This window comes from Aspergillus caelatus (assembly GCF_009193585.1).
Source record: "Aspergillus caelatus strain CBS 763.97 unplaced genomic scaffold BDV27scaffold_26, whole genome shotgun sequence".
NCBI lineage: Eukaryota > Fungi > Ascomycota > Eurotiomycetes > Eurotiales > Aspergillaceae > Aspergillus > Aspergillus caelatus.
In genome coordinates this window covers 159,137-179,783 of record NW_022475289.1, presented here as the reverse complement: position 1 = coordinate 179,783, position 20,647 = coordinate 159,137, and the positions used below count along the sequence as shown (strand labels likewise).

Sequence of the window (20,647 nt, the reverse complement as noted above, 5' to 3'; positions counted from 1 at the left end):
CTGTGCCATCGGATTCGGCACGCTTTTTTCATACTCAAATATGCTCAGCTACATGCTCAGCTGAATGAATGAAAATTTAAGTTTACATCTACGGGGTTAATATGTTTCTCAAAGAGGACAGAATTGACCCTTAATATTATGAGTGCAATGTCCGAAGGCTAGATGTATTGTTTAAATCTCCTGGGGAGTAAGTAACAGCAGGTGCAACATTCTTGTATAAGAAGACATACTAAGGTAGACTGAATAACAGAATGAGTAGAATTAGGCATAAGATAACACACAACGAAAGAGGACTTTGAACAGGGTAGTAAGTAGGCCATGTAAACTAGAAAACCATTAAACAATTCCCGACATTTATAATCTTCGATAAACCAAGGAAGTTCACCTTGCAGGGAGACTATTTCTTAGCTCTGAAGCCAACTAATGGGAGTCGGGTCCTCATGAGAAGACTACTGCAAATAACGCTAACACTGCTCAACGCCATTGCAAGACTAGCCCAGATGGGATCCAACCGCACATGAGTACCATTGCTGACAATGGGATAGAACACACCAGCGGCGACTGGAACGGCAACACAGTTATACACCAAAGCCCAGCCAAAGTTGAACTTGATCCGTCGAAAGACGAGGCGACTAAGGTCGATCAAGGTGAGAAGAGAGGTAAGACCGGAGGAGACCAGAACAAATTCTGCAGACGAGATGGCGATATCCGAGCCAGACCCAATGGCGATACCCACATCAGCTACGGTCAAAGCAGGTGAGTCATTAATTCCATCACCAACCATGGCGACGATCGCTCGGCCGGACTGGGGCTCCTTGCTCCACTTGAACCAACTCGAACGAGGAGGTTTTTGTAGAGTTTTCTGCAGGTATTGTACTTTCTCGGCCTTTTGCTCTGGCAACACACCGGCGATAATGTTGTCCGGCGGGATTCCTACCATCTTTCCCACTGCGTGAGCAGTTGTCGGATTGTCTCCGGAAAGCATCCAGACCGCGACGCCCCGATTCCGCAAGGCTTGAAGGGTGTCCTTAGCCTCGGGTCGAATGGGGTCGGCTACAGCCAGCATCAACGAGAGCTTCCAAGGAACGTGCGCCGTGTGCCCTGGTGTCGGACGGCTTCTGGTGCCGACTAGAACTACCGACTTTGCCTGGCGCTTCCAGGCAGTCAACGTTTCATCATTGCTCGAGGATATCACAACCTTATGATCCTTCATCAGAGCTTCATTGCCTACAATGACCTCAAGCACAAGTCCATTTTGGCCCTGAGGAAAGAAGGAGCCTTTCATGCCCTTTCCTGGAATCTCGTCCACAGTAGTAGCTTTTAGGGCCGCTGGCTGTTGGGAGTTGGCAAAGGACACCATCGCCCTAGCGATTGGGTGACTACTGTTCTGTTCCAGGTCTAACACCGCACCCCAGACTTTGTCGGCATCTTCACTGTTGGCTACTTCATGATCAGTGATGGCCGGTTCACCTCCCTCAGTTATGGTACCTGTTTTATCAAAAACGATACAATCGAGTTGGCTAGCTTCCTGGAACGCTTCACCACCTCCCTTGACCAGAATACCATTCTGGGCAGCGAGTCCGCCACCAACAAATAGCGCTGTTGGAGCAGCAAGCCCAATTCCACAGGGGCAAGCGACAACGAACACCGATATAGCGAATTGCAACGACCAGAACTCCCAGCCTCCGGGATTGCCATTCATCCATGATTCAGGCAATCGGCCCGAGAGGCCAAGGGCCAGCCATACAATCCAGTCCAAAATAGCAATCAGCGTAATGATCGGCACGAAGACGCCAGTGATCAGGTCAGCTGTGCGCTCGATGGGTGCTCGGCGAATTTGACCTTCACGAACGGCGCCAATAATCTGATCCAACATCGAATCCCCAGAAAGTCCAGTGATACGCACCGAAACTGGGCCTGCCTGATTGATAGTGCCCGAGAATACATCATCGCCGATCGACTTGGTGACCGGTCGAGATTCTCCGGTCAAGCTGGATTCGTCGAACTGAGATTCTCCTTCTACCACCGTCCCGTCATACGGTGGGGAAGCACCATTCGACACACGTACCACGTCCCCAAATTCCAACTGATCGGCTGGAACCGCGTGAGACTTCGTGGATTCCTCCCCATCCCGCTCTACGAGGAGAGCTTCCTTAGGGCGCAACTTGCCAAGGAGACCTACGGCATCTCCAGCCTTAGCTTTGCTATAAGCCTCTAGCAATCGGCCGATCATTAGAAACATCGTCAGGAACACCACCGAGTCGAAAAATGTTCCGTCACTGGACGCTTTGTGGCCGTCCCTCGGCTGTGTGGCATCAATTGCCAATATGGCGATGGACGAGAAATAAGCAATTGACGTTCCCAGCGACATGAGCATATCCATACTTCCAAAACGATAGAAACGCCGCAGGATCGGGGTCTTGCTCCCCGGTCTCCATAAGGCTTTAAGCTCGGTGATCATACGGCGGTGGAACAGGTCAGCAGCGAAGAAGTAGACGGGGGTTGCCATGATGAACAGTGCCCATTCAATGCGTGAGACCTGACCAGCCCACATGGGCTCTTCGAGGTACATGCGACCGGGGTTGTCCTTTGAGACTAGGGACATGTAAACAATCCCGATGATGAATGTTGGTATGGCTGCCAGCACGGACAGGGCTAGGCGACGTGCAATTTGCCACTGATGTCGACGATGCATTGCTTGCGAACGTTCCTCCAGACTGGGCGGATGGTAAATGGAAACGGTGAAGGACTTGTCCACATCGGCGATGGTCCGGATAATATGACGGATGGTAAAATTGGGTGCGTCGGGAAGATAATTTACCGTGAGCCTGTGTTGAGTTTTGCTAGGCGGTTCTGTCACATCCAGCCGGCCTGAATATACCTCCAGAGCATCCACAATGCGCTGAGGGCAATGTGCACAGTGCATTCCGTCCACTTGGATTATGACTGATCGTTTCGTGCTACGTTGTTCCGCCGGCGCCCTACTCTCCAGGTCACTAAGAGTGGCCGTATAACCCAGACCCTTGATGATTTTTGCAATCTCGTCGAGGTGTTTTTTTCCTTGGAATTCCACTGTCGCACTGCCCGAGACCAGGTTCACGTCCACCTTGGTAATCCAATCGTGGTGGTTCAGAGTGTCAGTCACTTTGCCAACGCAGGAGCTGCAGGTCATGCCGCCGATGACATAGGAAGCTCGCCAAGCATCTGCCATTCCAGATGGCTTGGATGGTTTCTGAGGTTGCAGCTCCTCCGTGTCGATCAGTTCCACAGTGTATCCCGAGCTTCTGATAATCTCAAGCACTTCGTCCACATGTGAGTTATCCATGAGCATTATCACGGCACTACTAGTCAGAAGATTGACATCGGCCGATAAGATCCACGGTCGGTTTTGCAATGCACCCGTAATCTTTCCCACACATGAGCTGCAGGACATTCCACTGATAGATAGTGTAATGCGTGTTCGACTGCCTGTAAGCCGATCGTCCATAACGGATGTGAGGCTGTTGTCCGCAGAGCTGACGGACGCGGTTGCTGCAGTGATCTCCTTCTTCATAGCCCGTTCATCATCACTAGTACTGGATGATAATGCGGCGAGTTGCGTGGCACATTCATCGCACTTTTGGATATGTACTTTCGATTGAGAAAGAACATCATGCTTTCCAGAGCTAGCGTGACGGGGTCGGTGTTGCTGAGCTTCAAGGTCGCCTTCATCCGAGTCATTGGCAATGACACTGTCAATTTCAAATGCAACCTCTTCGAGGGCGCGTACGATCCGGGAGCTGCTGAGTGTAATGGGGTGCGTGACTCTGATTTCATGGGACACGATGGAGGTCGAGATGGAAAAGGGGGAGGGTGTGAGAGCTGACAAAGTCTCTTCAACATTAATCACGCACGAAGGGCAATGCAGGTTGTTCACCAGGATAGTGGTGAGCCTCGATTGAGACGGCAACGCCTGGTTTTCCGTGACCATTCTGAAAGAGTCGATGGGTTGCGAGCAATGAATACGATCTGGTAGAGTGGAGGGCGTAGGCTGTTATATACCTAGATTTCCTGGGATTTCGGAGTCAGCCGAAGAACTGATTGCAAATCCAGGGCAGGTTCTAGTTGGTACGACAAATTCTCAGCACGCTAGCGCAGTAATCGCGCATCATTGGGGATCTGCAACGGAAGTTTGGTTCAAGAATCGGAGGTCAGAACCATGGTTGGTCCTCATTCCCCGAGTGGCGGTTGCGCCATTTGTGCGCGAAGTCAAAAAATGGTCCACTAATGGAGAGGGCTCCGAGGACGATCGTTGGGTTGTGGACGGTGACTAATTGGCTATCGTTGTTGTATGTGACGGCCTAATATTCTTTCCTACACACGAGACCTATGCCAAGTGCGTTGTATTGGGACATATTTACGAGATCTACGCGCACACGTCGGCTTTACACGCCCCTACATTTCTTGGCAAAAAATAACACCTTGTATTTACTCAATATCTATCATCGATTTGCTATCCATTATGTGACCAACTGTTGTTTGTGGCGCTCTCTTCTTTCAAGGCTTCATCTGGTGGCCACCCCACCTTGGCTTAGATAGACTGAGGGATCCCATCAGATTCGCCACTGTGAACTTCTTTGCCCTTTTCCTTGATTGCTGCGAGCACGGCATCATATGAAAGCGAGGTTTCAGCGACGACGGAAACGGTTTGCTGTTCAAGGCTGATATCGAGGGACTTAAGTCCTATTGATAGACGTACTCCATTAGTATAACGCATGACGGGCGTGACGTAATGACAGGGCTATGTGCGCTATGTACATTTTACACTATGGGTTGTATTGGTAGTTACTTACCGCTCAGTGGTCCAAGAGCCTCCTTGATGGCATTGGAACAGCCGGAACATCCCATCTTGACGTTGAACTTGTACTGATGATCGGACATTGTGTGTGGTCGTAGTCGTCTTAGGACTTTGGTGAAGAGTTGAGGGAAGTTGGTCACAGGGAAATGTATGTTGAAATGCAGGAGTTAATCAAAGAGTCTGTAATTGATATCCGATCTGGTGAATGGGGAGCAGAATTATCTCTCTACTTATAAGCCGAGGAATACCTCTATCCGGTGAGGCATTTGTGCCCAGAGCCCGAACCGTTGGCTTGGCTTCGTCCCTCCGAGCACCCGCGGAGCCTTCTCAGAGCGAAGTGTATGGTGCTGCCAACCTGGCTGTGGGTCTTTCTCTGCGCCTTTTTCGCGTAATTTTATCCCCAAGGAAGGATCGTCAGCTTACAAATAGCCCAATATAACCACCGTCCTCCTAGGTACATCCCGCTCCGCAACAATCCATCTTAAACATGCAAAAGAGCTGTCAAATATTTCGAGCCGGGCATCGCCTAGGCCTTGTTCCATTGCCTGCTTTTCGACCATTGCAATACTTTTCGAGCTTCTCGCCGGCCCAAGCCTGCCATTCCAACCAAGTGAAAGAACAACCCCAGCGTCAGACTTCAACGAAAGATGCCTCGACTACAACCACAATTAGGCCATCACTATCCATGTGGCAACTAAAATTCTGGAACTGCCGGTCAACATGGAAACGGGCAGGGATTAATACACTGCGGTGCCTTGTTGGCTGCACCCTTGGTGACTTCTCCGCCCTGTGGATGCTGCAAACCTACTATCCCGCCCTTGGGATGGGCAAAATCATGGCTGCATCTAGTAAGTTGGCTTGTTCTCTGCAAGAACAACGACAATTCAATTCTAATGGCCGGTTCTACACAGTGGCGTCCGGCATCACTACATCGATCATTCTTGAGACCGTACTTCTTCGGCGGGGGGTTGACCAACTCTCTTGGCCAATGGCAGCGCGCACAGCAATGGGTATGAGCATGGTCTCGATGGTGGCAATGGAGGCAGCCGAGAATATCGTTGATTACCATCTCACTGGGGGCGTAGTGGCTCTTGGAGATCCTAATTTCTGGGTGGCGGCTGCAGTGTCGATGACTGCTGGCTATCTTGCTCCGTTGCCGTATAATTACCATCGTCTGAAGAAGTATGGAAAGGCCTGTCATTGAAATAGTTTTATTCTGTTTGTAGCTTGACATTAGTATGTATTATAAAACTTATATCATGGTTCCAAAAGGGATCGTTATGTTTCATGTGTGTGCGTTTTCTACTATGGCAAGCCGTGTGACTGGGTCAACTTCTGGAGCCACACTATTGGGCTAGATGTATCATGGGTTTTCTTTGATAGAATAATTCAACGTATTTGATATGTTTCCAGTATCTCTCATTTACGTCCTATGCCTTCGTGGAAGATAGTCGTGGACTTTCTCAGGTTATCGATTTCGGTGTGCAATGATATATATTAGACTCGAACACACATATTATGCGCAAGTGTCTCCACAGAACAGTGGACACACTAATACAACCGTATTACAAGTGATATTAATCACGTAAAAAATTATGTTTGAAGTCTTCCACCCTGACGGGCGATCAGTTGAACGACCCGTCGGACTCTCGGACAGCCCGACCGGAGATGTCGGAGATGTTTATTTCCTAACCGGGCAAGTTGAAGATCTAGCCTCGGAATCTGGACCGAGTGGGTCTCAACCGCTAACCTTAAATATTCCCTTAACGTTTTCCTGAGTACTGACGTTATCGCGAATCCCCGAAATACGGGTCGGATATCTTGCCTACTGCATTTAGTAAGGTACGAAAATCTGCAGTAACGTTATTGGGACGAATAGGGGCTACTGTGATCTCATAATCTTCAAGGGTAAAAAGCACTCCGTACTATCGGATTATATCGATCAAGATAAAACTGGCAGAATTTTAGTCAACGAGCGATATTCTTTTCGCACCCTACCACATTTGCCCAATGATAGGACAAAATAGGAGTAAAATTTAATAAGAATAAAGAATACATCAGAGTATAGTAAATATAGCCTTATTGAATGATCTATCGTGCCAGTTGACAGTAGTATTATATCTCACATTGATTGAGATCTGCATGCAAACGACCACCGAAGTGAATGTCTCATATAGGATAACACATTTGACAGTCACTCTCTTAGCCTCTGTCCAATTTTTACACCCTAAAGTAATGGGTCGACTACCGGCCAAACGTCACCCGTGGGGTAGATACTAGTAGTCATCGGATCTAGAAATATATCCCAACCAAATGGTAGCTCGTCCTGTCGCAGAGCAGGTTAGTTTAGAGGCATGACGGGGGTGCTAGGAATAAAACCCATGGTGTAACATACTAAAAGATCAGGAATGGAATCCGTCGTGAGCGCGTCCTGACTGGCCTCTTCGGTCGTCACCATAGACCGAGTGCGCATCGTCCGGGACGAGGTTTGGTGCTGGTCAGGGTCTTCTTGATTCTGCAGCAGGCCGGTCAGCATTCACAGAACTAATCAAGGAAGAGTGTCGGTTCGACAAACCATAGAAGGGAACCGTCCGGACGATGATAGCCATCCCTCAGCTTCTTGTAGACATAAGTGCCCTCCATCAGCCAGTAGCAGCTCTCGGCATCGCCGGGCTGCTCGTGGACAGGCGTCGTTTAGATCAAAGCTCTCCGGATGTGTACCGCTACTTGAAAGATGTTCAGAATTAGAGGACGGCATTTGGCTCTGAGCTGAGTTGAAGACCATATGTAGAAGCATGAATGCTTTACAAGCCTGCTTCTCCTTCCGAACTTTCAATTCAAAATATCGAATAGCATTCTCCACATTGTGGAACAATGCGGTCCGCTGGTAGGAGGTGGTTTTATCCATGAAACCCTGTACGGAACCGGGCAAGGGAAGTAATGGTTTGTCCTTCGCCTGCAACCGCAGCTCGAAACAAAGCGTTGCGGCCGCGTGAAAGAATTCGTCACGAAACATGCCACCCCGTAACCGCAAAAGATACGGATACACTGTTCCTTGTTCGTTGCCGGAGCCACGGTTCAAATCATCTGCGGAAATCTCCAGGGGAGCCAACAAAGCCAGGCTAGCTTGAACACACATCTGACGGGAAAAGACGTACATCTCATTGCGTGTTTCGGCAAGACTCAGAAAGAAGGGTCGATGCAGAGTCAGGAGGCATCGGTAAATCAGAAAGAGAAAGAGGGATTGGCGAAAGGCCAACCGGCAGCGACGGCTATCAGCCTCACAGCTGTCATCTCCGATCAGTGCCGGGTGGCCTTTCGCTAGTTGTGTAGTAAGCATCTCGCTGAGGTCCAAAATTTGTTGATAGCTCAATGTCAAGCGCACGCGATTGACCGCCTTGGCGACGTTAATCCGGACTCCCATTGTTTGGGCCAAACTGACCTGGAAGGCCGTCCTAGTTAGAACTGTGCTTGGCTTGGGGGTAGGGACAACGGGAGAGTCCATCAACAGGTCTTCGTCATCGATGTTAGATGGCGGGGCGCAGTCGTACTCATCCTCGGATAGCGTCACCGGTGCTCCCGTTCCCAGGGCGGCTTGGAGGTCTAGTTCAATGATAGTTAGCCAGAGCCGCCTGCGAATTTCCCCCCAATAGGGCGACAGCCCTTTGAAATGTGAAGGATCTCGATGAAGACCGATTGTGATGGCCTCGCGCACTAACGAACCGGCGGCCAGCCAAGAAAGGTCTCCCTCGTGCCCAACGGCCTGTCTCGCCAACAACAATAAACATTTCACCTGAATGACGTCTAGAGTGAGTCTTGCGCGGCTCGTGAGAGTCTTGACCCATGACACTACAGCTTGAATCCAGCTTTTGGCCTTCTCATTTAAGGACTGGGAGTCTTCGCCCGAGACCGCTGTATCTACTAGGCAAGTAGCACACGCCATCAAGCTGAGCAGCTTCGCCGCAAAGATGTCACCGCAGCCCGTGCTCGTTGGTCCATGGTTGTCAGGGTGCCAATGATCATTGTACTCCTCGAGAAAATGAGGGACATGTAAGATTCGGAAGGTCGTCTCGAATGTCGAAAAGTATAACTCAACGAGCTGATCGGCCACTGTGCGATCATCCGGGATCAATGTCTCCAACAGAGGCGGGTATAAGGTGGGCTGAATCGTAGTGCCGTACTTTGCGGTCATTCGCATTTTCTTCTTGACGCGTTTCATGACCAGGTACTCCGAGAACGTGGACTCGGTCGGCTGTTTTTTGACGCGATGATATTCCTCTAAATGTGCCTTGAGATCGGGAAACTGTAGGCCCGTTAGCAGTGACGCCCCGACCATCGCATGGTTCGCCTTGCCATGTCCATTGTGAGCGCCCAGTGACTCCGCCCGAAGTGTCGAGTGCCCCTGTTTGATCCATGAAAGGAGGAATTTGTAAGCGATTGAATCGTTCTTGTCAGCGACTGTGCTGAGCTAGAGGCAGCATAGTCAGGGGGCGTGGTGGTTTTCCTCCCGGGATAGACATCTGTAGCAGCTATCGGGTGATTGCTGTGAGATTCTAGGTGTGTAGGAGGAAGAGCCGCGTCGGGTGAACTTGAGATTTGAGTAGCCGCCCGAGGCGGGAGATGCGACAATACTCGGTTGCGCTCCTTGTTTTGATAATAACACAAGTCAGCCATATTATGGCTGATGCACTGATTGCAAGGCTGACGCCGGTCGCATTTCACTTTCCGTCGTCTGCATGGCGCACATGACAGAGGTGGTCGGCGACTACGTGGTGTGGAGAGTTGACGCTGGCGATTGACGCGCATGATACTTTGCCGAGACGACTGGAGATCCATTATGTGTAGTAGATCTTCAAAATCTATATCTCAATTAAACCTCGCGAAGTCACTCGGCCACTTTTATATCTACATTTAATAAATACCTACCCGCAACCAGCTACCGTTTGCTTTACCGCCTCCTCTACCGCCATCCCCACCGCCTCTTCCACTTATCCATTCCTATATTCTCTCCTGCGTTTCCAATTTATCCCTTCGCTGACCTATCTAAGAGGATTGCTACCTCCACCTTCTAGTTAACCAATGCCGCCATTATGGGGTCCGGGAGTCTCGGGCCGTTCAAACATAGAATATACACCCCAGTACGACAGTAGTGATAAATCCAGCAGTGAATGCGATATAACTTGGTCCCCCGGTGATGGAGTCTGTCCTACAAGGGCAGACTTCAATCATTGCTGTCAGTTAAAGGTTGAAGACTGGAAAAATACGGCTCTTACATATCTGGAGGGTACGGAATCCTTCCAATACTATTTAGAAGCTTTTCTAGGTCTCCTCGAAAATGTCCCTCCATTCTATTACTGTCCTCGAGGACCTGTCAATATTTCTGATAGACCGAAATCCTTTCTCATTTTGAAGTCTTCCTTACACCTAAAAACTACTGAAGACTCAAATTGCAATTAACCCCAGAAGTCAATTGATTATCTTCAGTGTCTTGGATCTCCAGCGCCTGTAATCTACAGGACAAAGGAGAAGACCCAGCTAAAAGCTGCTATTCCTGTTCGCACTAAATCTCTTCGTTCTGGGTACTTCACAAGCATTGTTCTAGCATGGTCGTACATTGTTTCCTGCCGCTAGATGGAAATACTTCAACAGGCAGGCGAGAAAAGCCAGATCTTACACGAACCAGGAATACAAATAGAGAACTCTTTTTGGGATATAGCCACGCAAGGCTATTGGGTAGCTCGGGTAGAAAAATTCAAAGGTGTCTTCTATTCGCCATGGATGTTGAGAAGAGAGTACACTAAAAAGAAGCGGTATATGTGTCATGCCGATCTATCTTTAGTTCCTTTCAGCTAACAAGTCTGCGAAGAGGTGACTGGGAACCAGTCATATCGAATTCGTCCCTTGCGTTCGAAATTCTTCTAGGTTTCTGTTTGTTGGAGGGTTTGGAAGGAGAGTTCCTCACTGGTTTTGCATCTGTTTTAATGTTGACCTCACGGCACGCGCCTCCGCCCAAATTTTCTCCTCCTATAATGATATTAACAGCTCCTATGCGCTCTTCACCAAGGCCAAAGGACATGGATTTGCTTCAATTATTTCGATCGACTGAGAAGTGCATCTCTCTTAGCCCGACGCAGGATGCTCTGGATTCATTACTCTGCAGCACCTTTTTCGATCCATGTGTTCCATGTAATTTTGCTGGGGCTGCATCTCTGGGTGTAAGAAAGGCTCTTTCGACAGTGGACAAGATCGACAATCGACAGCTTCTCTCTGTAGTTACCAATGTGAAACCGTATCTGAGTCTTTTATGGGCTTCAGCAGTGTGCAACGACCGGGTAACTTCGTTCTTAAATATGGCTCTTCGCAGTCTACGGCCGATATGTCTGGTTGCCGCCTTCTGGACAAACACGGCCCAATCGTTTCATCAAATAGCGTACTCTGTACAAGAGTCAGAATCTATCATTTCTAGGGCACTTGAGTTTCAAACCTCCTACTTTTCCAGACCAGAATTCCAGCAAGCGTAGAGCATCAACTGAGGCTCGTTAAGGCTTCCAGTATGTGTCACTGTTGTTCTGCAGGTCCTACAGATGAGTAAGTCTGACAAAGAATCAATGACTATCAATATTTGCTGATAATCAAGATTGCCTTACCCCGAACAATATATCGCTGACGAGCAATCCGGATTTGCAACGTCACGCCTATTTAATTGGCATAGAGACTACGATGATGGTATCTGGCTTGATGATGGTCAAAGGGATATTGAGTTTGTTCGTCGACTCCAAATGCATCCATGGATTATCGACCCGTTTGATAGCCAAGATGACGAGCCAGTGGAGGAGCCCAAATGCCATGACCATTGTGTTGAGCGTATTCTACAGTGGAATCGTGAAGTCGAAAAATACCGACGGGCAGGAGTTGACACACCATGAAGGATTACCAGATCGTTTGCTCACAAGACACTTGGAAATTGATGCGGTATGCTGAGGACAAAGTCAGATTTACGTTTAACAGACCGAAAACGCATGATATTCTCCAAAGGTGCAGCTTCCCCGGATAAGCACATTCCACGGAGGAGCCTAAGCTCGGCCCCTTAGGCCGGTGCTTAGGCTCTGCATAATACTGACACTGGGTGGTATGTGGTCATCCCACTCTGGTCCTGGGGGGTGCCGATTGATCGCTCAGCTAGTGGCCCCTCAGATATGGCGCTACGGGTGCTGGAGACCTAGGCGACTTGAAACTATCTTGAGAGGGGAAGCTCTCAGCATCGATCAAAGAAGGCCGAGCGAGAATTGGTATCACTCCAGAGGAGTTACAATAGGATTTATCAAATTATTAATATTAATAATATAGTATGTTATATCAACTACGGTTCGAGATAATCAGACGAGTAATTGGCATAGGACCGTGTGTAAGGCACCTAATCTAGGGTCAGGTGACACATGGTTTACCAAAAGACCAACATAGACCCTGGAACTTACTAGTAGCAATGAATAGCCTAAGGTAACCACCACCTGTGCCTTACACGTGCACAGGGGACTATTACCCGTGCGCCCTTATCTGATCAGCATTCCATCTGATAACTTGACATCTCCTTCGGGAAGTCGACTCATACTTGCTGTTCCTATTTGTCAGCCACCACTCGTAGATAGATGAGAACAGCATACCAAGACCAATGGTGGATAATAAGTAGAACTGAAGAGCGAAGACAATATTGGCTAAAGGACTAAAAAGCCTAACTAGTCTTGGTTAGCTGCCAAGAACCCATTTGAACATAAAATGCATAAAAATCCTCATTAGGATGTATAATTTACTGGCCGTCTCTTCTGAAGGGCGGGTGGGTCTGTGCTGGTTGATGTTTGCTCGGTTCATCAGCCCACGTGTTCGAGATCTAAACCCATCGGCAACCCTAGTTTTGGTCGTGATGGGGCAGTGAGCGGACATCCTTGTAACCAGAATCATGCAGCCATTGGCTTCAGTGCATTATACTACCCACTAGCTGGGGAAAATATTAGTATATCTCCATCTCCATGCAAATGTCAGTCGCCCTTGCTCGCATGAACTGACAAGGGCTAATTGATCTCACTTGATAGTACGGAGTATAACTTTCTGCTATCGACTAGCTTTCCCGCCCCTTTACAACCCCCGCTTTTACCCCTCTTAAATATATAGATGGGGGCATATCCCGACGAAAGGCCAATTGTTCAAGTTGTCGAGTCATAGAGTTGTTGCTCGAACTTGCTGTTCTCCTAGTCAAATATACCCATACATCCTTTTAGCACGGCCATCTTCTATTCTATATCTAAACTTTTCCATTATTACCCTCTGCTTTTAGACTTGAAGCCGCACATCCACCATGGTTCACCCCAAAGTTAGCAAGGCCCTTGAGGAGGCGAGAAAGCTCGTGGCCGATCTCGAGTCTTACGAAGACAATCCGATCAACCACCAGGCTGTTGTTAAGCAAACCGAGCGCGTCCGCACTGCCTTGGAGCAGCCTATTAATTTGGTCACTCGCTCGATCGAACACCTCGCTCTTGGCGGCGCCTTTCACACTATCCTAGGTATTCGGGCCTATCATGCTATGCCCGAGGATGGTAGTGCTATTAGCGCCGATGAGCTAGCCCTGGCCACCAATGTCGCAAACACTGTCATTCACCGCATCTATCGCGTCGCCATTAATCATGGAATCTTTACTGAGACGGCCCCCGACACGTATGCTCATAATGATCTCTCGCGCGCTCTCAACCCGAAAGCTATGGGATCCTTCTTCATGATCTCTCTGGAGTTTACTCGCGCCTGGATCCACCTACCCGAATATCTCAAGTCACACAAGCCAGAAGATATTTTTGATCTGGTCAAATCCCCCGCCGTGTACTCAGTTGGTAAAGAGCACCTTGGTAAGTCGTATTACGAGCTGCTTGAGATAGACCCGGACCCAGAGCGTCGCGAGATTTGGAATGCCAATATGTTCATGGTCGACCAGTTAATGCCTATTGTCGGCATGTTCCCATTTGCATCTCTCAAGGAGGAAGTTGAGCAGGACCCTGATCGCCCATATCTCGTTGACATTGGCGCCGGCCGTGGTCAATCATGCTTTGCTATCCAGAAGGACATCGACGGTGCTTTCGATGCGAAGTTCATCCTACAGGATTTGCCTGGTGTCATTAACAATATGAACCGTGAGGACTACCCAGGCTTTGATCTTATGACATATGACGCTTTTACGCCGCAGCCCGTCAAGAGTAAGCATATTTTAAAACCATACCCTTCGTTTAATTATTAAGACCTTTAACTAAAACCTTCTTAGATGCTCACATATATTTTATGCGCCGTTTCCTCCACGACTTTTATAATCCAGTTTGTATTGAGTTTGTTAAGAACACGGCATCGGCTATGGGGCCTACTTCACGCCTCCTTATCTGCGATATGTTAATCCCAGACATGGTTGAAGCCCATGAGAATTCGGATCTCTATTGGCTTGATTTCGCGCTTCTTTGTATGACTGGTCAGGAGAAGAAAAAGGCGGATTTCATTGAAATCTTTGATGCTGCAGGGTTGGAACTCGTTAAGATCTACCCCTCCAGCTATGGGAGGACAGTGATGCTGGAGGCTAGGTTGAAGAGGTAGCCAATCCTAGGTAAAATCATGATGAAGAGTAGACGTGAAGAATCAGGGGCTGGAATCAAAGAGCGACCTTTTGATTTTCCCCTTCATTTTCTCTGCACTATATGATGAACATGTGGTCTAAGTAAAAGTTTGCTAAAGTGATGGACGCCCAGGAAATCAAACAATAGAGCCTAATAACGATTGTCACAAATGAAATAAGCCATTACAATGTCATGTTCAATATATTTCATGCGGTTGATGTCCTTTCATTACGAGGTCAAGCTCAATTTACGCTAAGGTTTAGGGAGTGTACTAGCTACTCTAGTAAAATGGAGATAGAGTCAGGCATTCTGAGGGAGTAGAGTTACGGAAAATATGAATATAAACATCCAAATTCCAGCTTTACTTAACTCGTTCAGCACCGGTGGCTCAACTTGTAATACGATCCAGTCCCTCAGACACCTATCTATTACTGAGTATGAACATGGTTTTGGTGGAAGACCGTTTTTCGTATGAGCGATTATGAGCTAACCCCATGGTAATTCAAAGGCGTTGCCGCTACTGAGATGACATACACAGGAGTTAACACACCACAAATCATATCCTAAGCCGGATTGTAGTTGATCACTTAGGCAGAGAATGCCTCAGGCTGTCATAACGCCCAAACCGGTTGCAGAGTAACGTGATTCTTTCCCAGACCGGACCCTATGACTAAGGTTGCCATAACCCTTCAGGTGCTGCGTTTGCGTTTGCGTGTTTAACTTTCTTTTTCTTTCTAGTGTTCTTGTTGCTTGTTGCGATTCCAGAGAAGCAGACACCATGAATGAGTCAACGGGATTCAGTGCTCGTAGCCGAGAAACGCCGTCCAAAAGCGCACAAATATCTCATCTAAAGCCCAGTCCACGGATGGTCATCCTTACTTAGTACTAAATCCAAAATGAGTTTAGTAGGAAGAACTACAGCTTAGATTGGGAGAAACTTCCTATGAATCATTAGATTCCAGACTTCATGTAAAATGGCAGCAGGACCCACCAAGAAGATTGGCTCCCGGTTGATAATCAGGCGCGGCCAATCGCAAAAAGGGCTCCCCACAAGGACCAAACCTCAGAGCCGGAGCTCTGCTTGCTCCCGGGACCCATATTTCCTTGTATGGATAAAATCATCTCCGACGTGGCGTACTTGCATAGAGATCCAAACAAGGACCCTACTTCATGCTGCGGTGGCATGATTATACCATATCGTGCTGTTGTGGTGGTTGAGAACGATAAAAAATGGCTATGTACACCACCCATTGTTGGACCTTTCTAGACTGATTCGAAACATTATCTCAATGAAAGATCAATCGGACACCGTTCACGCGTCCAGTGTAATAATGACGGACTCCACTGACATTTCCTTCACAGATTGGAGGTTGGGTCCCGAGCCTTGGGCCTTGGCATCTAATCTAGAAGCTCAATACAACTGAGAGCTGGTGGCCGGGTTCAAACGACGTGATCTAGGTGTGGCTTGGAAGGACCATCACAGTGGATGCCCTTAGCTCTGACGCGTCGATAAACGAGAATTTCACATCACAATTCAACATCCCCCTCCAAGCCAGGGAATCGAAACAGAAGCCGCCACTGCGGCAGATCCTTCAGGGCAGCCACGGCTGCATAAACCCTGGGGAAATGTTACTGGTCCTCGGCCGTCCAGGATCTGGCTGTACCACATTACTGAAGATCTTAGCAAACCATCGCCTGGGATATAAATCAGTACATGGAGATGCGCGTTACGTGTCACTTACCTACGAGCAAGCCTCCCAGTATCAGGGCCAAATCATCATGAATTATGAAGATGAAGTCTTCTTTCCATCCCTCACCGTGGGGAATGAATTCATTCGTGGAGTCTCTGGTGGAGAGCGGAAGCGTGTATCGATTGCCGAGTGTATAGTAACCCAGGGCTTGGGCTTCTGCTGGGATAATAGTACCCGAGGCCTGGATGCAAGTACAGCACTGGAGTGGACTAAGGCTATCCGGCAAATGACTGATATCTTGAGGCTTTCTACTATTGTGACCCTTTATCAGGTTGGAAATGGGATTCTGAGTCTATTTGACAAAGTTCTTCTGCTCGCTGAGGGCAAGCAAATCTATTATGGCCCGATGAAGGATGCCAAGCCATGCATGGAACACTTGGGATTTGTCTGCCAGAATGGTGCGAATGTTGCCGATTTTTAACCGGTGTCACAATTCCAACAGAGCGGCAAACCCAACCTGGCTACGACAACTACCCAAAGAATGCGGATGAGATGCTGAAGACATACAGCAACTCGCCTACTCAAGCGCTAATGGAGGCCAAACACAACTATCCCGATAGTTCGATGACAGAGCAACGGACGCAAGACTTCATTGAGTCTGTGGCAAGAGAAAGGCCTTGCAAGGGTCCATACACCACAGACTTTGTGGTCCAGGTCAAAGCCTGCATTGTTCGACAATATCAGATTATCTGGGGTGACAAGGCTACCTTTTTGATTCGCCAGGTTTGCAACATTGTTCAAGCTTTGATTGGGGGGCTCACTGTTCCACAATGCTCCCAATAACTCTGCGGGGCTCTTTATTAAATCTGGAGCTATTTTCTTGTCTATCCTCTGCCATGCTCTATTTGCCATGTCAGACGTGACAGACTCCTTTAGCGGCCGCCTGGTGGTTATTAAACACAAGAGATTTGCCCTCTTTCACCCCGCACCATATTGCATTGCGCAAATTGGGAGTGATATACCTGTGCTGCTGTTTCAAATTAGCATTTTTGCAGTGGTAATGTATTTCATGGTGGGTCTTACCGCATGGGCTTCAACGTTTTTTACCTACTGGATTATTGTGTTTTCCTCTACAATGGTAAGTACCCTCTACTCCACGCTTGTGTAAGCTGTTTTTGACTGACAGTATATCGTAGGGTATGACTGCCTTATTTAGTATTTCACACAGGAGCCTTATCAAGTCCCTAGGATCTTCCACCCTGTTCCCAAAAGCCTAGGCCGATCATGCTCATTGCAGTGATTGGAATCCCCACTCGACTGATTGGGCAGATTCAAGTCAAAGGGCACGCACCAAACCGTGCTTCCAGTAAGTAAGATAAGGAGTTCCATCCTCGCGGTAGCTGAGAGGAATGGCCCTATATTACCCAGACACGTTAGTCAAACAGTATTAAATATAAAGAATCAGATTGTTGTAACAGGGCACTGTAAAATCCGTTTTGAGAGTCATCATGGGCAGAATAGAACTCATAGTCGTCGAAGTTAGGTAAGATTATGTTCCTGGCGTAGGCCTGGTATTTCTTCTGAAAGATGACAATCTCCTCCTGACCGCTACCTTCTGACATAATATGACTTCTGATATCTATTGCGTAACCTATGATAGCAAGGCTTAGCTTCTGCCTGAGCTTAAGGCAGGGACCAGTGGGGTGATATAATCCTCACATGTGCGGTGTAACTGCTCTTATCGATGCTGATGCGGCGGAGTCCGAAAAGGGGATTGGTAACCATTATTCAGCCATGATGATTGGTCACTAGTAATGGACCTTAAAAAGACAAGATATATTATACCAATCCAATGATGCCTGCAGCCTTGATCAAGTTGATCTACGTCGTCAGGGGAAGGAGTACCGATGTCATCAACAAAAGGAGATGGGCTAAGCACACCTGGAGAGAAATTAAGTTGCTCCAGCATTTGACAAGGCCACCACAACGTATGTTTGGTCCCAGCTTGATGCCAGTGAAGACGATAGGACTAACCAGAGTATACAGATTACGTGTATCTTCTACATGGATACTTCGCGCCTTGTTCAGAACATTATACATTGGCTAGTTCTGTCCTAGCCACGTAGAATCCAAGCCATCCAAAAGACACGAAATTCCCTACTAAATACTGACATGTGGGATCCACAGAGCCAAGTCTGAGGTAGAACGCTTATTATTTGGCTGAGTTATGAACCTTTTCTTTTCTTTAGAAAAAGTGTCTCCGAGGCGGAAATGTTGGAATGCTTTTGACCTATTAGTTCATGTATTAGCTTCATGTATAAGGTTAACCCAGAAGGACATGTGTAACTCATTTATATTAAGTAAAATTAAGCAAAAGATAAAAGTTTGTACGGAGCACACTTCAACGAATTAAGCAGAGAATGTTGTCACTGAGCTAGTCGTAGAATGTAAGCTGACTCAAGTATGCGAGATTCACGTCAGATGCGGGTTGGATTCGCCATTCGACTTATGCTTATCTCCATTAATCTTGACCACTCCGCGATTCCACAGCGCTGAAATTTCCAGGTTAATTCCGTCCTCGATTGATAGGCCCTTGTGCCATAGTGCGGGTCTAGAAAGCGGAAGAAATCCTCACTTGCCCAGTCATTCAATGAGGAACAATGCATTAAAATGACGCCATTGGTTTTCTAATTTATATATATTATGTTGATCGGCCCTCGCGCTTACTCTGCGCTTTTCTGAGCACGCTCCTGCAATTGTCTTGAATGTTCAATACAAGTTAGATGTAATAACTCTATCGTCCCAATAAACCGCCAACATGTCAAACGCAGGCAGCAAACCAAAGCTAAGAGTGGCAATCGTCGGCGCTGGCCCAGCAGGCTTAGGTGCGGCAATTGAATTTCAAAAGCTCCCCTTTGTTGAGCTTCGGATTTACGAACAAGCCCGAGAGTTACGTGAGATCGGTGCCGGTATAAGTATTCAACGGAATACATGGCGCATGTTAGACGCGTTGGGTGTTTATGATAATATCGATCCAAGTACCGTCTTCAGCGCCGCAGATGGGCACTCCGTACAGCATCGGTTGGTTGTTCTTTTCCTGGGTTTGAACGAAAGTAACCGATGTCAGCAATGGACGAACGGGAGAATTACTACAATCTAGCGGACAACATGACACCCCCCCTCGACATAAACATGCCAGAGCCTTGCGCTCTGTACTTCAGCAAGCACTTCTGAAAGCCGTGGATAAAGAAAAGCTACGACTTTCAAGTCGACTTGTTGAGATCCATGAATTGCCAAACAAGGCATTGTCATTGCAATTTCAGGATGGACATGCGGATGAGGCGGATCTCCTCATAGGAGCTGACGGTGTTCGATCGGTAAGTACTATCAAATTATAGCTAGCCAGACAGTAGAGCTAAGCATCGAAGGTTGTCCGTCAATTCTCCTTCCCGGACCATCGTATCAGCTATACCGGTACAACAGCCTTCCGAGCCCTTGTAAACGCGGACGATATTCTGAGCATCCCCAACTTTCCTGACGCCGTGACCTTTTGGCATGGTCCCACAAGGTGGGTATATACCTGCAACCTCAACAGAGGAATATATGAGGTTACGGCGAGAACGGACCTTCCAGAGACTAGCGAAACGGTCAGTTGGGGACAGGACGCTAGTCCCGATGAATTTATAGGGCTATATGAGGTAAATATCCCTCACTCAGTTCCACCTAGTTCCATGTATACTGAAATAATAGGACTTCGCACCAATTATTCAAGACGTCCTTAGTAAAGTGGGAGAAGTGAAGAAATTTCCCCTCTTCGCAGGGCCGCGTTTGTCGAAGGTCATCTCACATGGTTCTATTGCATTGATTGGGGATGCGTCTCATCGTGAGTAATGGTGTTTTTCAGTGGTCATTACCGGTAGCTAACCATTCTGAAAAAGCATTATCTGGAGCCTTTGGTATGCTTCCTGCCACCTAGACACAATGTATTCTAACACCATCCAGGTGCTGGAGCCGGATTCGCATTGGAAGACGTGTATGTGCTCACTCAAGCAGTGAAATGGGCACATGAACGCCATCTTCCAGTTATTGATGCTTTGACTCTATATGACAGAGTTCGATCACCGCATTACAAGGATATGGTATGTGTTAATGCCGAGTTTCTTGTCGGTCTACTAATTGTTTGCAGTATGATATTCTGGATGGCTTCCGGGCATCTGATACTTCAATCAAGGGTCTAACGTCCTTTAATGATATTGTGGTGGCTAATATTCAAAACAAATGGACTGATGACCACCATTGGCTGTATCATTACGATGTTAGTATACCATTCCTAGGCGCTGGCTCCGGTGTTGTTAACATGAAGGTTTAGGTGCAAGAAGTATGGAGAAAGGCGTACGAGGAGGAAGATGGTCGTCGCGTACGAAAGGTTCATGATACAAAGGACATTAATGTACATTCTCATTTGTAGATTAGAGAGT

General features: G+C 47.8%; 8 protein-coding genes across 8 annotated transcripts; 5 read left to right on the top strand and 3 right to left on the bottom strand.

Moving 5' to 3' along the window:
* Positions 1-397: 397 nt before the first annotated feature.
* BDV27DRAFT_168512 (heavy metal translocating P-type ATPase) lies at positions 398-3,970 on the bottom strand (the record flags this gene model as incomplete). The annotated part of the gene is made up of 2 exons (XM_032074791.1): positions 398-420; positions 454-3,970. 2 exons carry the CDS (start codon positions 3,968-3,970, stop codon positions 398-400), a joined length of 3,540 nt encoding a protein of 1,179 aa, XP_031931238.1.
* A 600-nt stretch (positions 3,971-4,570) lies between these two features.
* Positions 4,571-4,920, bottom strand: BDV27DRAFT_154321 (heavy-metal-associated domain-containing protein; the record flags this gene model as incomplete). The annotated part of the gene is made up of 2 exons (XM_032071943.1): positions 4,571-4,722; positions 4,833-4,920. The coding sequence occupies 2 exons, from the start codon at positions 4,918-4,920 to the stop codon at positions 4,571-4,573; spliced, it is 240 nt and encodes a 79-aa protein (XP_031931237.1).
* Positions 4,921-5,300: 380 nt separating this feature from the next.
* Positions 5,301-6,041, top strand: BDV27DRAFT_168510 (DUF4396 domain-containing protein; the record flags this gene model as incomplete). The annotated part of the gene is made up of 2 exons (XM_032074790.1): positions 5,301-5,685; positions 5,749-6,041. Exons 1-2 carry the CDS (start codon positions 5,325-5,327, stop codon positions 6,039-6,041), a joined length of 654 nt encoding a protein of 217 aa, XP_031931236.1. The 5' UTR covers positions 5,301-5,324.
* Positions 6,042-7,064: 1,023 nt separating this feature from the next.
* BDV27DRAFT_154319 (fungal specific transcription factor domain-containing protein) lies at positions 7,065-9,511 on the bottom strand (the record flags this gene model as incomplete). The annotated part of the gene is made up of 4 exons (XM_032071942.1): positions 7,065-7,163; positions 7,233-7,352; positions 7,413-9,305; positions 9,356-9,511. 4 exons carry the CDS (start codon positions 9,509-9,511, stop codon positions 7,065-7,067), a joined length of 2,268 nt encoding a protein of 755 aa, XP_031931235.1.
* A 405-nt stretch (positions 9,512-9,916) lies between these two features.
* BDV27DRAFT_168509 (uncharacterized protein) lies at positions 9,917-11,763 on the top strand (the record flags this gene model as incomplete). Its single annotated transcript, XM_032074789.1, has 5 exons — positions 9,917-10,248; positions 10,354-10,432; positions 10,469-10,647; positions 10,677-11,354; positions 11,475-11,763. 5 exons carry the CDS (start codon positions 9,917-9,919, stop codon positions 11,761-11,763), a joined length of 1,557 nt encoding a protein of 518 aa, XP_031931234.1.
* A 1,349-nt stretch (positions 11,764-13,112) lies between these two features.
* BDV27DRAFT_168507 (S-adenosyl-L-methionine-dependent methyltransferase) lies at positions 13,113-14,538 on the top strand. The gene is made up of 2 exons (XM_032074788.1): positions 13,113-14,073; positions 14,139-14,538. Exons 1-2 carry the CDS (start codon positions 13,188-13,190, stop codon positions 14,456-14,458), a joined length of 1,206 nt encoding a protein of 401 aa, XP_031931233.1. The 5' UTR covers positions 13,113-13,187; the 3' UTR covers positions 14,459-14,538.
* A 1,566-nt stretch (positions 14,539-16,104) lies between these two features.
* BDV27DRAFT_154316 (P-loop containing nucleoside triphosphate hydrolase protein) lies at positions 16,105-17,012 on the top strand (the record flags this gene model as incomplete). Its single annotated transcript, XM_032071941.1, has 2 exons — positions 16,105-16,627; positions 16,672-17,012. The coding sequence occupies 2 exons, from the start codon at positions 16,105-16,107 to the stop codon at positions 17,010-17,012; spliced, it is 864 nt and encodes a 287-aa protein (XP_031931232.1).
* Positions 17,013-18,987: 1,975 nt separating this feature from the next.
* Positions 18,988-20,637, top strand: BDV27DRAFT_154315 (monooxygenase; the record flags this gene model as incomplete). Its single annotated transcript, XM_032071940.1, has 8 exons — positions 18,988-19,250; positions 19,297-19,546; positions 19,598-19,867; positions 19,920-20,052; positions 20,108-20,125; positions 20,172-20,308; positions 20,356-20,484; positions 20,539-20,637. 8 exons carry the CDS (start codon positions 18,988-18,990, stop codon positions 20,635-20,637), a joined length of 1,299 nt encoding a protein of 432 aa, XP_031931231.1.
* Between the last annotated feature and the right edge of the window lie 10 nt (positions 20,638-20,647).